At 38.8% G+C, this 18,776-nt stretch overlaps 1 protein-coding gene across 2 annotated transcripts in view; it reads right to left on the minus strand.

Annotated features, from left to right (window-relative positions):
- Positions 1–1,044: 1,044 nt before the first annotated feature.
- TECPR2 (tectonin beta-propeller repeat containing 2) overlaps positions 1,045–18,776 on the minus strand; it is a 41,662-nt gene continuing 23,930 nt past the window's right edge. For both annotated transcript variants that reach the window (XM_027457522.3, XM_027457520.3), the window contains exons 17-20: positions 15,621–15,769; positions 3,238–3,379; positions 1,879–2,028; positions 1,045–1,590 (exon numbers count right to left, since the gene is read on the minus strand). In XM_027457522.3, the coding sequence (XP_027313323.2) occupies positions 1,433–1,590; positions 1,879–2,028; positions 3,238–3,379; positions 15,621–15,769 (599 nt within the window). In that variant the 3' untranslated portion in view covers positions 1,045–1,432. The remainder of the gene's footprint in view (positions 1,591–1,878; positions 2,029–3,237; positions 3,380–15,620; positions 15,770–18,776) is intronic.

An 18,776-nucleotide genomic window follows, 5' to 3' on the forward strand; every position in this document is an offset into this window, starting at 1 on the left:
CTTGCACCACGTTTGTTCCAAGTTTAGTGCAGTACATGCATGAATTATTCTGAAAGAGAACAGAGGTTAAAAAGAAAACACATCCTTTTCTGTATGTATTGATTAAGTTCTCAAAACAGAAACATCCCCACTGTTCAACACCTGGCCTTTTCTGAAGCTGGCTCATTTACAGTATTGGTTAGCAGCTGCTTTAACATTCTGATGGTTTATAAGCTTAGAACGAACACAAAATAACTCCTCCGCCTACATACTGAACTAAAGTTCTCTCATCCGTAGTCCTATTGCTTAAAAAAGATGAGGTATCTTTCAAAAAAGATTTAGAGTTTAAAGAAAAATAAACTGCAATGATTAACTTAGGTTACTTCCCAGTTCATCACACACCTCTGCTGCAACATCTGTTAAGTATAAGACACTTCAAATTTAGCTAACATAGCTAAAAATCACAATATTGTTAAGTATTTTCTCACAATATCACAATTTTTAATGGGATATACAGGTAATTCTATCAATTACCATTTTGCTTTTAATACATCTATGTTTGGTACTCAAAATAATTTGAGTCCAAATGTTAAAGCACTGGCTGGAGGCACAAATATAGCATAACAGGTATTATGAAAGCTGCCTTGTACATTCCTGCATCGTACTACAAACCCAACATGCAACTTCTTCCTATTCCAAAGTGGGACTTACCCCCCACCCAAAACTGTCAGCTTCCCGATGGCTGCGTGAAATGAGCAAAAGTTCCCCTGAAATTAGGTGTAATCCAAACTTCTCACTCGTGAATGAAGCCAAGTTAGAAACAGAATTTGTAGACATGGAAGGTTAGTATAGCCTTGCAGCAGATATTTATATGGGAACGGACCAAACTAAGCTCATTTCAACACCAATGCTGTGGAATCACGATGTTCTGAGATCTCGCTAAGAAATACTTCGACATATTTTCTTCCATGCTGCAAGGAAAAAGTTATTCTAAATATATACAATAGTTGGAGAGCGTTCCCATAAGTTTGGAGTTCCAAGTACAAGAAGAAATTGAGAAAAATGTAATGTTTCTGCTGTAGAGAAATATTTAATGCAACAGAATTCCTTCTCAAAATAAGTACACATGGATTAGTGTGCATGCTGTTGTGAAATAGTCACTTCCATTGCTAATCAGAATAAGTTAAAGAATTATGTTTCCAAAGGAGCTGCTACAGTAGTACGGTATAACAATTGCAGTATGCCACACCTAAAGAGTCTCCCAAGAGATACTGGAACAAACATCAGAACTCACAGCTTGAGGGCTATTTAACAGGTCAGTTTTTTAAATACAAAAGTGCTAATATCACAGGTCCAATATGAGTGGCTTTTTAGATCCAACATTCTGTACATACATTACAGTAATTCTTTATGTCCTTTTTTTTTTTTCACTGCTTCAGAAGCTTGAGAGACTTCATATCACTTCCCATTCATCTTCAAAATCATCAGGATGAAGCAGAACAGAAGTATCATTATTTTTCTGCAAATTATGGGAATGGCTAAAGGTCTTAGTGAGGCGCTGGAGAAGGGATCCTGAAGTGCTGATTGCCCACAGTTCATCTAGAGGGGTCACTGCAAAGCATAAATTATCCATCTTTTAACGAAGGTAGTAGGCTCCAATAATAAACAGTAAATAAACATTTGAATATAAAATCGAATTAAAAAAAAATCTGAATTTATTTTTTCTAATTGTAAACAGAGAAGGTTTTTACTAATGTGATAGAAGCACCTTGGTGAAACTGACTGTCCACAAAGCATTTAGATTACATAGCTCTCCCTGCTAATGATCAGCTTGAGCACCAGCAGGCAGAAGTCAGCAGAAATCACAATGTTCTGGATTATCACGCAGAGCCAACTTGCCTGTTAAACGTGAGACATTTCCAGGAATCTTCTTCCAGTAGTCTCCTGCTGGATTCTTGTCGGTGATGCCATATCGACGAGCTACATCTCCATTTGGACAGCGCGCCCAAACGGTCCTCGTACTTATAGCCAGCTGGCATGCCTGCAAACCTAAAGATAATTGGACATGAGGAGGCAATAATCACAGGCTTTCTTATGTAGTAAATACACTTGCAGTAAAGCTTAGGAGAAGACAGTGAGACTACAATATTTTTATATATTCTGATATTAATACTATAGAAGAACTCAATTATAAAAAGGCGTAAAGAAATACCTAGTTTTCCTAGAGGCTAAGAAAGAATTGGCAAGTCAACAGTTTAGGACTACATTTTTCCTTACACAGACTTTAAGGGAGGAGAACAAAGTGGATGCTATTAGATTCTGAGCTTCTTGCCCTATATAAGCAGAAGATAAGAATGCAGGCCACTTGCATCACATGGAGCAGCTGTAAACAAACAGGCTTTTTAATTGCAGACTTTGTAGTCACTGCAACTATTGACTGTAATAACATCACGCTGTGGACACACTCTGTTATGTAGCCATAGCCACAAGCAACAACCAATTGAGGATCTTCACAAACCTATTTCTGAGCTTCCACTGTATTTCACTAACAGATGGGGAATAATCTGACAATTATAATCTTAGTTTGCCAAAAAATGGTTAATATTATAGACATGGTGGACATTTTTTCTTCCTCTTTAAAAGAGAGCAGATCCTCTCCAACTGAAGTGCCATGCACTTCTGCAGTGACCTCTCTCTAAAAAAGCAGACAGAATCAATACACAGTTATTTAAAAAGAAACAACTAAAATTTAATTTTACTTATAGGCAAAACGAAAATGTAATTACTTAATCTAGAATGCATCCAGTACACAGAATTAATAGAAAGATGTGCAAAATCACATTAGTGGTTTTTTTTTTAGCCACATCCAGACAGGAACCCCACATTGTATCACATTTAAATACAAAACTTCCCAAAGCATAGTAGTCTCCTATTGCTTAGGAACATTGCTTTAATCCTAACTGAAAGGTAACTGTACCGTTCATTAATTCATTGGCAAGAGCCTGAAATAACACACAATGGAAGTTCATTTGAAAACCAAACTTCTCCTCAGTTAACTACACAGTGTTTTTAAGTGAAACCAAGGTCCTCTTTAAAAGACAACCCTAACTGAATACTTTACTGAGTTTCTATAAATAAGTAAACTTGGTTACTGAGAAAAATATCTGATTTAAGTATTGCTATCAAACATAAAAAACAAAAGGGGAAAAATCACAGAAAATGGCAGGAAGCACAAGGAACTAACATATTAGTTTTTACCTGGTACGTGCTCCCAGTCAGTGCCTACAGGCATTTCTTCTGTGATTCCCACTCGTACGTGGACATTCCATTTGCTATCGATTGCCCACAGCATCTGATCATTTGGACTCGAATGAATGCTGACCAAGTTGACTCCTACTGGCTGTAAAAATTAAGCACAGTATTTAATCTTTGCACCACTGTATCTTTAAATACAGACACTTGCTCCTCACAGAAGTGCACACACAAAAGTTGTAAAATATTCACCAGAGACAAGGACAGAAAGAAATTTAACTTTTTACTTGTCATTGTATAAATTACCAATTTTTCAAAAAAGTCAATCCCTTCTTAAATAGAAAAGGAACATGAGTGAATGTCACCTGAAGTTACTGATATTCATATTTGATGTTCAACATCCAAGTTTAATAATACTCGTGCTTGCTCAAACACTGTTATCCCAATCAAATACAGTTTCAATTACAAGTTGAAGAGAGAGCTCATCTACAGAAATGCGGGAACAACAGGATTTTCCTGTTGCTTTCCTGAAAGTGTTCCTACCATAACTAAATCTCTCCTGTAGTCCTAAATACACATGAGCTGCATATTTTTAAGGTCTGAATGTCCCATCTTTGCAATGATGTGGTGATCTGCCCTCTCCCCTGTATTCCATTCTAAAGGAATATGACCTTGAAACTCATGGTGAGCCCAAGTGAAATACACTTTCCATTCTGCTCCCAGGCAAGTCCTTACTCCATCTGCTCCTGTGGAAATTTGCCTTAACTACTATCCAAAAGCAGTGTTACTCACCACGGCATTTTACATACAGCATAAAGGTCATGACTTTGTAGCAAAATATATCAGCCAACAGGTTTAGTGCATGCAAATACATTAAAAAAAAAAAAGAAAAAAGAAACAAACAAACAAAACACATACTTTAAATAAAATGCAGATAAGAAGAAAAAAGGGATTTTTCTCCACATCAGCTTAATAAAAGTTGCAATGAAGATGACAGTAAGATGCCCTGAAATATGTTATCTGACAGAAGCACCACATCTCTTGCAATAATCTCACAGGCATATGCCAAGTATCCAGTGTGACAAATACAAGAACAAGCAGCTCTTTGTATATATAAACCTAGGAATATAGGACCATAATCAGTACACACATGAGTGCACAACCCAGCACCAGATGGGCCTTCCGTGTACAAAACAGTTACCTGCTTTGGTTTTGCTTTGAAAGTTCTCCTGCTAACATCTGATCTGGGTCTGACCCAGTTATAACCAGGCTCAGCTTGCAGCTCCAAATCAATCCTGTCTATTTAGGTGGTGAGACTTTTGACAGACTGTCTTCTGTTTGTGCTCTCATCAGGTACTTGCACTTTGTTGGGAGCCTGAAGCAGGTTGAGCCTTGAGGAAGTGTTTTCACCTCTGCTGACAGTAAACTGGCAATGGCTGCAGGTTGAACACTTACAGGAAGACACAATTGGTCTTGAAGAGACAAAAAAGATAACCCACATGACACATCTCTCTGTCTTGCCACCCTCTTCACTCAAAGTTATCCTCACTCCTGGGCCCCTTTCTTCATCACATCCCTCTTCTGCTGTCGTAGTTCCATGCTTTCAAGGGAGCTGCAATTAATAGCTTGTGCAGACTGAGTTACTGCACACAGAAGGAGAGCTTGGCTTTTTTTTTTTTTTTTTTTAATCCATTTATCTCCTTCTTCCCATAATGTTACTCTACCATAGTGATGTCTTCCTCAGATTTAGGGACTTCATGTCACTTTCCTCATCTCCTTCACACCATGAACTGCTGTGCTTTAGGTCTGCAACATTCCCTCGTGTTGCAACTACGGTCCTTCAGAAAAGGACTCCTCCTTCTTACTGACCTGTTGGGATCTGTGCACCTTGCTCTCCACTTTTCCATGTCAGGAAACCATTCTTCTTTCTCTATCATTTGCCTAGAAACATATTCCCCTAGAAATAGCTGAAGGAATATTTCCATCCAGAAAGACTTAAGTGCTCACACCTAGCAGCTAAGCCTGTGCATTACTACAAAGTTATAGGTAGTGGAAACTAAGAACAAGCAAACAACATACCCCAAAGAGGCAGGTAGCATAAATGGAGTTGCATGATACACAAGCTGGATAGCTTCCGATATCACTGCAGGTTCAAGTACAAGCAAAGCAATTACCTCTACCTAATTCTACAGAATAACAAAGGAATATCAAAGAAACAAATGGAATTACCAAGTTCTAAGATCTCCACAAGCTTGGACAAAAATTCTCTCTATATATTTTAAAGCAAGCTCCTCTTTCCTCAACTTTTCCTGCCTGAGTATTTCACTTTTGCTTTCTTTTCCTTTTTTTTTTTTAAAACTTATTTTTTTTTCTGATAAACTCACATTAAGGAAACAATCCTCCTACTCACTCTTATTATAAATGATCCAGGCAAGACACCGATGGCAACATCCAGTGCTCTTAGCAGAAAACACCCCCATTCTGCTGCAGCTTTCTGATGTGAAACAGAGTAAAGGACAGCTAGTGATGTGATTATACACCATAGCTTTTGGAACAAAGCAGCGACAAGATGCTGGGAAACGGGCACAGGCGATTCTTAGAGCCTGTTGCAGAGGTTTTAAACACATTAGTTGGCTACCCAGAAAGCACTTATCTGCAACAAAAAGATGTTCCTATGGCTATCACAGTAGGATAAAACTGATTTAGAGTCTTCTTGACATAATGTACCACTTCTGGAGAATATCCCAAATACCCCTCATTTTCACTACGTTTTAATTACCATAAAAATGTTTAAAGTATTTTATAATCTATATAAGAATAAGAAGATATAAGAAACAGATCTCTACAGCTGCAGGAAAAGATTAAGTAGAGTTTTCTTATAGCAATAAAGAGAGCTATCAGTGCAAATTTATAAATCTGCTGATAACATTTCAAAGACTGATAGGCATGGAAATGAATAAATTATTTCAGAGTAGCCTTTTCTTAACTCATTTAACTTGTAACAGCATTCATGAAACCTATATTAGGATCCAAGAAAATGACATGGAGCTGGGACAGGGCAGGGTCAGGCTGGGGGTTAGGGACAGGTTCTGCACCCAGAGGGTGGCTGGGCACTGGGACAGGCTCCCCAGGGAGGTGGTCACAGCACCGAGCCTGACAGAGCTCAAAAACTGGACTCCACTTTCAGACACAGTGTACTTCTCAGTATATAAAACTGCATGCTAAGAGCTGTGAATATCCTAATTGCCTGCTACAGAAAACAACAATGAAAAGTAGTTTCCTTGCACCCAAGTTTCTGACCAGAAGACAATGCTGATGAAACAAAGTAAACTTGAAAGAAGCACTTAACTGACAAATTGTTAAATGACATCATTAAATAGTATCTATGCTAAACATATTTCAGTTATAAAGTTGTCTGTTAGCTTTATAATTCCATGTAAATAATTTCCATTCCTTCTGCAGACCACAGAGAATATGCTTCAGTGCAAGAGCTTTGTTTAAACAACGGTATCCAACAAAAAAAACAAAATAAAAACTAATGCAGTTGTCACCCCTGAACTCTAAAGTTTTGCCTTACTGTAACTACTTCAGCTACAGATGAACCCAAACCACACCGGTTCATTTCCTTGTCAAGGAGGAAAGGCCAAAAAACACATGCACGTGAAAAATGCATCTGAACATTTTCCAAGTCACTTTTCAGAATCAGAGAGTCCATGTATCAGCAGACCTCCACTATCTCTTTTCTGCTATAAACATCAAGGCCGAGGAAGACTAAACAGAACATTGTCAGCTTGTCCATCCCCTCTTTTTTTTCAAATAATGGTTTGGTGGCTACAAGCAGTGTGAAGGTATGGATGCTCTACTCACCTTCATAAAACAGAAATACCTTCAGCTGCTCCAGGCCAGGCTGTAAGAACATCACTTCTGAGCAATTTCCCACACCGTTGAGCACTATCTGTATGTAGATCAGACTTGTCTTACTGTTCTGATGGCTAACAGACACCCAGATCTTATTAACTAGCTTGACAAATACATACTGCAGCTTAGAGAGACTCCTTGACATGGACCTGACCACTGCATATTATTTTCAGAGCTCTAATTGAATGGCAATTGTAAATCACTTCCTCCATTGGAGATATCAACCAAGCACGAGCAACTGGTCAGCAGTGCTGACCAGAGCGTTTTGCATTCAGACTTTGAAGAGCAGAACAGCTTGCTAAGTGCCCCTTTTTTCTCTGTAGAAAAGTTCAAGGCAGCACACGAGAGCAGGAAAGGTTACGAATCTATGTTTAGTCTTCCTTGAAGCTCCATGTTTTTCAGTAATGCTGCCATAGAATTGTCAGAGAAAGGTTATTTATTGACTGAAAAACTGGAGCTTTATTTTCTCAGAAGCCTTAGAATAACAACATGACTCCTTCCCCCAGTTTGTGCCTTCAGCGAGTAAACAGACCCGAGCCTCAGTGCGATACCTCAGTCTATGGCTCGCACATCCAAGAATGGGCAAAAGGCACGCAGGCAGTTTTCTTGACCCCTCACCTCTGTCAACTCCTAATTTTTATTCCAAGTGTTTTTCTCATAGAAATATGCAAAAGATATTTTGCACACATACATTATGACATAAAATCCACGAAAAGGTCATACCAAATCCATGTGACTACTCAACGTGGTGAAGCTCTAGCAGGTCCACAAAAGATTTTCAGAATATGTAGCACAACAATTGTTCCTTACAAGCAATTAAAAATAATAATAATAATAATACAAAGACCATTCAGACATTGAGCCTAGTCTGTTGGTTTGCCCAGCTGTCTTCTGGTCACACTGTCTAAGGTTTCAGACAGCCTATAATGCCCTACACAACATTTTGTAATTTCCACCACAGGTGTTTTCTTTTTTTTTTTAATAGCATACTAAAAAATTAAAATGTTAGGATGAGAACAACTGTGTCTTTATAGAAATACACAACACTACATGCAATAACTTTGCATGAAACAGAACATAATTTAGTACAAGGTAATAAAAACCTTGTATAAGCAAGGCTCTGAAAACCAAGACATTTCAGGTTTTTTGTTTTGTTTTAAAACAAGTTTAATGAGCATCAGTAAAACACCCTCTCATTCATTCTATACCAAGGGAAGTCCATGCCTGTAGGTTTTGAAATTTAAATGCCTTACCCAGAAAAGTAAAACATTTCTGTACAGTAAAAACACAAATGCATTTGTAAATTCAGCCTCACCTCTGCTTTGACAACCCTAACAGTTATCAAACTCATGGTTTCTCTGCCATTTTGCATCTTAGTGTTGCTCCATGTCACTTAACACATTTCTGCTGAAAATGCCACACGCAGCTGACAGTAACAGAAATTCTGATTTCACTATTGCATTGCTTTACAAAGGCCTATAGCCTTTAAATGATATAATTCACTTACACAACAGGAGTTCGTGTGTATGGGAGGATCATTAAAACAAAACCCCAAGAACTTACTGGTGGGAGGTTTTGTTTTGTTCTTTAAACAAAGAATGACCTTGTGACGCTCTGGAAAGTTACAATCTGCCAGGATTCACAATGAGCACTGTAAGCCTCCGAAATACCGGGGATGCACTCGGGACGTAACAGCTGCTACTCCCTCAGCACTCATCCAGCACCGAAGCTGCGGCCTGATTTCTGCCCCAGGTGAGGTGCGGCCCCCAAACATAAGGCTCTGAAACGTGTTACGCTACCGGACAAAAACAATAGTATTGCAGGGGGTTGAGGGTCAGAAATCAGCTCACTGCCTCCCAGGCGGAGGATGCATTCACGAGAGTCCAGAGTCCAGCTTCCTCTTCCTTGCCTGCTCACTGGCTGCGTTGGGCTCGGGTTCAGTGGGGCAAAGGACAGAGAGAGCCAGGCTACGTGACAGCTCTGCGGGACGGGGCACCAGGGCAGGGGAGACACCGCAGCCCAGCCAGCCAGCTTCCTGGGAAGGCAACCCAGCACAAGGCCTGCCAGCCAGATCTGGTTGCTGGCACCCGTTCTGCTCAAACGGGGATGCTGCTCCACAGAGGGGACCCTGAGCTCCTCACTCAAGGAGGAAGGGTTGGATGTGCCCAGCCGTTGTCCCAGGCTGTCTCCTTACTCTGTATGGACTTTGGGTTTGCTGAAGTCCTCTCACTGTCAGTACTGTTTCTGCTGCCCAAATTACTCCACAGAAGCCAAGCCCTTGGTAACTAAACTGGATCCAGCCTCCCGCAGATTTTAAAATGAGATAAGCTGAAGTTCAGTCACATGAAAAGCAAGAAAGTGCTCTAACCAGAATTCAGAAACTGCAGCTTTAATGAAAAAACAAAGAAACAAAACAAAACAAAAAACCACTCAATTTATACTAGCAGAAGTAATTTCTTGTGACCACCTCTCAAAATCACTTTTCAAGGTCTTCTATTTATAAATACTTCAGGATATCACTGCTTTCAAGCATGAGAATAGTTCCACTGAATTCAAGGCACATGCGTGCTAAATCGAGTCCTGTATCCTTTACCAATGATGTTTTCTATACCATTGCCAGAACATTTTTATTTTTGAGTAATTCTGAAAAACTCTCAAGACTCAACATTAGGAAATATATTTAGCTTTCAGAAGGGCAGATAAAGAAACGGAACTTACCAATCTCTGTAAAATAATTAAATTGCGTATTAGCTAACGGAAGTATGGGCACACTGGAAGAGCCCAGATTTGAGGCTGTTACTAGTACTGAACAAATGAAAGCATGAAAACAAAAGGTTCTCCTTCCCACGGGTTCTGTTTTCAGCATAAGTTGAGGCTTTTTGAAAAGCAGAAGCACCACCTTAAGATCATATTTCACAAGGATATGGAAAAATCGTGTACTCGGTTTTCTGGGCGTATCTCATTTTGTGCGCCCTTTTTGTGATCGGAGGCTTCTGGTACCGATAACCATTGCTATCTAATGTGACAGGCTACATGTGCGCTTCTCTGAACACGATAGCAGTGCCTTAAAACAAATACCAGAAGGCTAAAACTCCAAAGCAGAAAAATACTGTGAAACACAGTGACAGCCGTTTTCCTAACCTGCAACAAAACGGAAGGTAACGAGCACTGCACTGAGCGATGGAATCAGCGTGAGACGACTTTACTAAAAATGCTGAAGGCGCATTTTTCTGGTATCTAAAGAAACTTCTTATGTAACCTGTAAGAAAGGCACATGCCTGTGAAGAATTGTACATGTTTCAAGTTAAACGTTATGGTATTCTGAACCAGCTAAACAAAATACACTGCAGCAGGAGCTCTGATCTCACACGCTTCTTCACAACCCACCTCCAAACAGCTACTCCACTGCCAAATACAGGTTTTTCCTTACATCTTCTTGAAAACAGTAGTCTTCCACAAAAATCCTCTCCCCCTTAATGTCTTCAGGAGGCCTTACATGAGTAAACATACATGGAATAACAGACCAGATAGTCTGGTGTACAGATAACCAGAAGTTTGAATGAGTATTTTACCTTCCCCGCCTACATGGAATTAGTCTAATAAAAGATACTTTCTGAACATCTTGTCTTACCACAACAAAGCAGAACTCCCATCAGTTACATCTGTGCAACAGGTAGGTTGTGCAAGCTATTTCGTGCTCATGAAAACAATCTGACTTGAAAAGAGCAGTCATGTGGATTATGCACGACAAATAACAGACTTTTCCATGGCAAGTATTTTCAGCACTAGCCTGGATGATTCTGAAGTAAAAACAACACAGTGTTCTCAACAGAAAAATCCCTCATCCTCCAAATATCCTTGAACAATTATTTCAAAAATATCCCCCCCTACAGTTAAGCTTTGATTTTGGCCAAAAAAAGATGTGCTCATCACTTCATCCTGTAAGTACCACCTAACACAGAACTGGCCTTAAAAGTAACAGGGAAAATGCAAAGGCAAGGCAGATGGCAGCGTAAGAAAGCCTCCACCCTAGGCAGAACTCTTAATTAAAGAGAGGAAAGGAAACAAAGATCATAGCAGCTATTTCTAACAAGTCACCCAACATCTGCAGGGCACAACCAACCTCCTAACACTGAACACAGATTAAGAAAAAGGAAGCTATTGAAAAAGAAATGAAATCTACCGTGCACTGATTTTTGTAGGATCACAGAAATCCCTGAAATTTCAAATGTCATTTTTAATGGTTGCTTCTTAGTTTTGAGGCTTGGGGCTTTTTTTTTTTTTTTTGACAGTGCAAGTGTGAATAACTCACAATTTTGTTTTGTTCTTATATTTTTTGCATGGAAAAAACAATCAGAATTCTTCCTAACTTCAGAAGAGCTTCTTATCTTAGCTATGACATCAAGCTTGAAGTAGAAAAAGACAATTAGAAGGCTGTTTATGGGAAGAGTAGTAAATCAAAAATTCCTCTAACTTGAAATGCCTGTACTGCAAGAGATTATTTTATGACAAACTGCACTAAGCTCTTTTGCTGATCCTAGGAATTGCACCAAGAATCAGAAGGTTTACATAGTAGCTAAGTAGTGGACATCTTTTTAAATAAGTCCCTCTCTCCCCACAGCTTGGACAAGCTACACAGCTATTTAAATAAACTTCTTGACTTAATAAAGTAAGCTTTTTTGATCCTATCCTCTAAGAAATTCCGATTACGAAAGAGTAAAGAGAAGCAATTAATCAACAATTAAGATGTTTAATCTGTTCTTGGAGTAAGATTGATTGTTTGCAAGCAATAGGTGATTGCTAACTCATTACAAATAGTGGTTCTCATCCTTGTTTCCTTTAGCTCTCCCTAAACAAAAGTTTTGCTTACCTAAGAGATAAGCAAATATATATAAATCCCCTAATACAAATCTGATTAGGTGGTTCTTAAGGCCAGTGTTACGTTAAGTAGTCCTTATAAGAAGCAAGCTATTCTCAAAAGCAGATTTTGCTTCTGCATTTTTTTCAATAGGTGCCCAAAATCAGAGACAAAATGGAGAAAGAATTACTTTCAAACAGGCCTTTGACTTCTAGGGATATTTTAAAGCAATTTTTCAGGTGAAAATTATTTTTAACTTTTAATTAACTTCTACTCAATAACAACCCAAAATAGTCTTACTGACCATATTATTTTTTTTTTGTTATTATTTTTTCAGGCTACAGAATTGAAAAAACATTCAATTTCATAAACATACACACACCCATACATAACACACACACTCTGTAGTATCTGCATGAATAATAATTACATTGCTTGCTCGTTCTTTGTATTGAAGTGTAATGTATATTGAAGCATGCTACAACAGATAATAGTTTTATACTGTATATTGAGGATGGAATGAAGAATACTTTCCATTTCATGGATGAAAACCATTTCATCAAGGACTTTTGATCAGCTCAGTCAATGCTCTTAAAATAGCTTCCAAAAAGTGGCTTAACTACATAATTTTGACTTTTAGATCATACAATAGAACATGTGAAGCAGAGAAGACACCTACATATGAACTACACTGTTCACGATACTGCGATATTATCAACCACTTCTTTATTTTATCCAGCACTTTAGACAATGGAGGGCAGAGAACACAATGCTAATTTTCATCAAGAATTAGTGCAGTTAGGAGTTACGAAGAGAGAAGTAGCAAATGAGAACTGTTTCAGTCTCGATTAAGAAAAAAGCCATACAGAATCACAGATTCTCTGATCTTATTTGTTTGGTTTGTGCTGGAAGGGACCTTAAGGATCACCCAGTTTCAGCCCCCTGCCATGGGCAGGGACACCTCCCACCAGCCCAGGTTGCCCAAAGCCCCATCCAGCCTGGCCTTGGACACCTCCAGAGATGGGGCACCCACAGCTTCTTTGGGCAGTCTGTGCCAGTGCCTCACCACCCTCTGAATTAAAAAAATATTTTAAATGTCTGTTCTAAAAATCTAACAAAACTATTGTCTCTGAATACCTTTGTGAAGCTGTGCAATGATGCTGTGTAATTACAGCACTTCTTTAACAAGAAGTGACACTGTAAAAGCAGAACCTGTAGCTGCTCACAAGCTGCTCATGAGTCATGAGATCTGGGATATGGCAAGTCATATTGGCTCTGACATTTACTAGGGAATGAAACATCCATAGCTGATTTTAAATTACGTTATTTGAGAGTATTTCTGTGCTTAAAGCAAGTGAAAGACAATTTTGATTTCCTTCTTCAAACAGAAGATGACTGAACCATTCACAAATGCTTCTTACAATTCTTCTGTTGTTGTGAACATGAAGTGATGCAGCATGAAAATCAGTTAAGGGACAGATAACAGCAAGGAGCTACTAATAAGCACCAAAACAGTCTACTTCTCAACCATCCTTTGTCATATTTGTTATCCAAACACTGAGCTAGTATCTGGAAGTAATTTTAAAGTCCATGTTTTCTTATTTTGCATTCAGTCTTTGGAAAAGCATGGGTGGTTGCTCCCCCAGTACTTTAGTTACTTGTTTCAGTGTTGGAATCGTCTCCAAATGAGCATGTAGCCCTTGAGTTTTCATCTCCACAGGCAATGTTTGAATTTTTGCCCTTTCATATTGACTCATTAGATATGCAATGTCGGGAGTTGGCAAGATAACAGGAAGAGAATGCTCTGGGTAGCAGGAGGTTATCATTTTGGAAGGCAACATCACCCAGCTTCCGCAGTAAGCTATAGGAAATAACACAGTATTCAACCTTGTCCAATTAAAGACTTTCTACGTAAGGAAGTCTCTGCTAAGTAACGAGCCAAAGCAAATCCCAACTTCTTGTAAACACCTTTGTATCGAGCAGTTTAATCAACTTCTGTAGAGGATTAGAGAACGCACTCAGTACAGACAAAATAGTGTAGTGAAAGCCCTCCAGGTTATTTTCCTGGTTAGATACATTTTCATTAGAATATACTGCAAAAGTTTATTTGTCTGTCTATTGGCAAACTCAATTAAGCAGAATACATCCTGGAATATGTCATTCCCTCTTCACCCCCCTTTTTAAGAAAACTATCCTCATGGAAGACATCATCATTCATATACTCAGTCTCCTCTTCCTGCTGCCTTGCCCCCCATTAGCAAACAAATTTGTATCTTACAGGTAACATCAGAAAGACCCACTCTGCAGCACACAAGAGTGAGCAGTGTAATCTACCCCTCGTTGTGACAGCCATCACTCAAGTGATTTAGTACTTATTTATCAGTCTGTTCTGCTATTCTGCAGAAACAAGATGCCATTTCTCCAGGTCTGACTGGCCACATTCCCAGCACAGGACTAGTTTAACCAGTGCTGAGCTAACTGAGGAGATGCAAATCTGCCGTTTCATTTCCCTGTTTCCCTGGCCTTCTTTGCTGCTACACCCCCGAGATTCACAGGAGGAGCTAATAGTTGGCTGTTAAGAGGCAAGCAGAAGTAAAAGGGAATGATGTAAAAAACAAATCACCTATTGCAACTCCACTGCCAGAGACTGACTTTTGTTTCTTAACATGACCCTTCAGAAGTACCATGTATTTCAAAATCTTCAGAAACAGTTCTGTAACACTGTATTATTAAAACTTAAATCAAGTATGCAAACACATCCAGCACTACTATGCTAGATCAGCAGACAGTTCAACTGATTTCATGCCAGGGAGCAAAGAATGAAATCAGTGCTCAGAGGTCAACTCTTTTGCAGCAGTCCCGAGCCATGATACAGAACTGCAAGTTAAACTGTGGAATGTGTAAAGTATTAGAGCAGCACTGTGGTTTAAGGAGAGATTAAATGAGAAAACAGACACTGGAGAAACATATTTTGTCCATTTGCTATATCCAGAAAATATGCTCCTAGTGTACTTTAGGATGCTTCTTTCCACTCAGCTCCTCCCAGCTGGCAGGTAGAACAGAGATCTTACTTGCCAATTCTGGGAATAAGGGAGAAGAGCTGCAATTGTACGGCACACTGACTAACCACCGGATGATAAGGAAAGTCCCTAGATCCAGGCACAGCACCCTGGCAAGCATCCCAGACTCACGGGGCGAGGATAAAGGAAGAGGGAGGCACTTCAGTACCACACCATGTGAGCAGAGCCTTCCCACACCCTCTGCTTTGTGCTGTTTGCCAGTCTAGCCTCTTGGCTACCGTACAAGTAGGTACTCAGTATATAGTTCAAGGCTGTGTTCTACTATGTGCCTATAAAGCTGCTGTGTTACTACAATAGAAGTTTTTCATTAAGGATGGAAAAAGAGAAAAAAAAAAATAGAAAAAAATGAAGTTATCTGTGAGATGAATTTGGGATGATTGAAGATAAGTCCTGATGAAACTGAACATGTGTGACAGAAGCTTAAACTACACATTTAATCTGGTCCTATTGTTTTCCCGGAATGTTAAATTACTCCTTTCCACAGGCGCAGAGCTAAACCACTGTGTTACAAAGAATTACAATCAGTGTTTTACCTGTATGGGTGGCTCAATCATTATCCATGCGGGAAGCATCAAACTCGGGTTAAGAGGCTGGGTTCCTACACGGAAATAAACACCACCACTGGTGTCACAGGCCCAAACATGCTGATTTCCACAGGACAAGCTGATCAGCTTTATGGCACCTATCAACAAAGAGGTTATTAGCAACCTGACATTTTTCTTTTACATTCAGCTAATAATGAGCACCTTTACTTAGACTTGATGGTATTAAGCTACCTTTAAACACAGGCATATAAAAATGATTACAAGCTTGTGAGAGAAAAATCATGGCATATAATGAATAACACCAACAGGTAGTATACGTAAGGCATTTTTCTCTTCAATCTAAAAATAAATGTTTTAGTCACAGGATACTGCCATTTTTAAAGCACACTGAAAATATGCTATTAAAATAACTGAATTCAAGCAGGGAAAAAATTCTGTAACAAATGTTATCAGTGCCTAGACAAACTTTCACATGACCTAATGTGAACTTTCCTCTGTAGCTGGCCATGCTTATATTTTTCATGGTGTTGGGTCTAGTAATGCCTTCAGCACTGAACACTCCTAATGCTACCAGCACTTGAAAAATACAAGAGCATATGGATTATGCATCTCAGTGTTAACATACCAGTGTCACATCTGTAAATAAAGGAGCTGATTTTCAAATGGCTTTATATTTAGCGTACATATTTATTACACTTATGTCAGACGTGCTGCAGTATTTTAACCCTATGTAAGTCAGCACACTGAAAACACAGCTCCCAAAAAAGTATGTTTTGGATTTTTTTTTTAATTTTATTTTTTTCTTCATGTCCAATCACATTTAGGAGTCTTGCTACCAAAAGTTTGTAAAGATAGAGAACTGCTAGTTAATGGCCAGCTGGAACTCTTACTCTTTTACATTCATTTCAGAATAGCCATGTGATGTACTATACGTAACATTTGATTATTTTTTTCCTCCCAGCATCGGGACAACACAATACTAAGTAATGGAAAACATGTTCTACAGAAAAAGACTCAATCATGACAGATATACTACAGCAGGAATGCTCTGGTTGTACTCCAAACTCTAAAAATAGGCCTTGCTGGCTGATTGAACATGCCAGCAGTGCTTGGGATATCCCATTCTTGGTAACAGTTTTCTCTTCTGTGATGTGAATCTGGCGACAAATCCCTGCAAAGTACATTGCTCCTTAAAGAGAGGGTACAATTTTATCCCCCAGAGCAGGGGTTCAAAGCATTTTTTTCTGCTGAGGCAGAATTCAGTAAGGTTTGCTCGGGGAAACAACAGGGAATAACAGGAGCACATATTCTTATCTTTTAGTTACCTGAAATTGTAAACAGATCTCTTCGTCCAAGTTATTTAACTTTCTGAATTGAAGGAATTTGAATTAGCTCATCTCACCCCAAAATTCCCTTTAATCATGCAGCTTCTTATTATAAAATAGCATACAGAGCACAACTATGCACAAAAACTTCCACAGCTTCAGGAGAGAGCAAGTCTCTATTGCAGGTAGAGAGGCCTGACATTCAGCAAAGTCAAACTTTTATTTAAAACCTCGTGCTTCCATGTTAGAGTACACCTAGCCGGGATGGCTTTGTCACATGTCGTCTCAGCTGTTGAAATGTTCCGATCCAAAGCAGCATCACAGCTCTCGCACACGGAATCACATATCACCTACTCGGCATAGCTGATATTATTTACGTCTGCAGTACAATTTGATATTCAAAAATGCAGCACTTATGTAAATGTTTTGGGGCTTCTCCCTCCTCCCACTTACTGTTTTTATGGTAGGAGAAGGGCATGTTAACCACATTCAGCCACTGCTTAGAAAGAAGTGTGATTCAGAGACACTGTTTACAGTTGAAACCTAAAGGTCACTCTACTGTGTTTAGAAACCTCGATAATGATAGTGGAACCCTAATCAAAATAATTTACTAGATACTACACTCAGTACATAGTGTAAAGGCAAGAGGAAGATACTAACAACATAATATGAATATTTCAACGTAAATGCTGGCAACTTGATCACCTCCACACAGATTTCTGAATTTAATTTTACAGCAACTTGCTCTTTTTTTTCCTCCAATTCACAGTCTTAATGTTTGAGGAGTGAAGGCAGACATACATTTCAACAATAGCAATAATTCTCTAATTTCTTCTGCCCCATTAAAGCAAATCAAGTCTCTTATATTACATCTGTGGGTAGGCACCATCTTGTCAGCAGTGATCTACCACATGCATTTAATTGGAGAAAAAACAGGAAATTTTCTGCATTCTTAATTATCAGCTCACAATGACTGGTAAAGCGCGGTGTCTGAAATATTTCCTGACCCCAGATTTCTACAGTATCACCACACAGAGTGCCATGAAACTAAAAGGAACAGCTAAATGTAATGTTTGAGCCCCAGCATGGCTAAAGTGACCAAGACAATTAATACAGTCAGCTAGCACTCATTTCCATTAGAACGTTTTGAGATTTTCAGACAATAGCAAGAAGTTATTTGTTATTTCAGTTTCACAGTTATTATCTAAACCGCTGGAAAATAACAGTATCTTGAGGAAAACTTCAAGCTCTACTAAGCAAGATGAAAAGCACAGTACAGACAAAACTATCCTGTAGGTCAGTGTAGGTAAAAGGCATTGCTTATCACTTAAACTATGGTAAGACTGGTGATTTGGAAGCAATTCATCAGGTCTGGAAAACCCGTTTTACAGCTGGCAAATACATTATTTTTAAAAGACTCTTTTAAAAGTTTTATGTAAAGAATACAAAAGATAAAATTGCTTGTCAGGCCAATCACGAATATTGCCATTAGAAATGGAAAAAAATTCAAATCAGATTAATTTTATATTAGCACTTTTAAAACAAAAACAACAACAAAACAAAACAAAAAAACAAAAAAACTTCTTTTGAAACAGATTAGCATTAAGAGAAAAAAATATTCTAGCAGATATTCAGATTAAAGAAACAAATCCAATTGGAATAATACTAGTGAAGCTGTCAAGTGGCCAGATTACCCTTATCTCTGATGAAAAGAGCCAAACTGGGAGGATATTTAATGATCAAAATGTGGTCAACCAACCTTGGTCTTATTGCTAACCAAACAAAAAGGGGCAGTTAAACAGCAGCACATTCTTGACAT

The sequence above is a fragment of the Anas platyrhynchos genome, chromosome 5 (genome assembly GCF_047663525.1).
Source record: "Anas platyrhynchos isolate ZD024472 breed Pekin duck chromosome 5, IASCAAS_PekinDuck_T2T, whole genome shotgun sequence".
Taxonomy (NCBI): domain Eukaryota; kingdom Metazoa; phylum Chordata; class Aves; order Anseriformes; family Anatidae; genus Anas; species Anas platyrhynchos.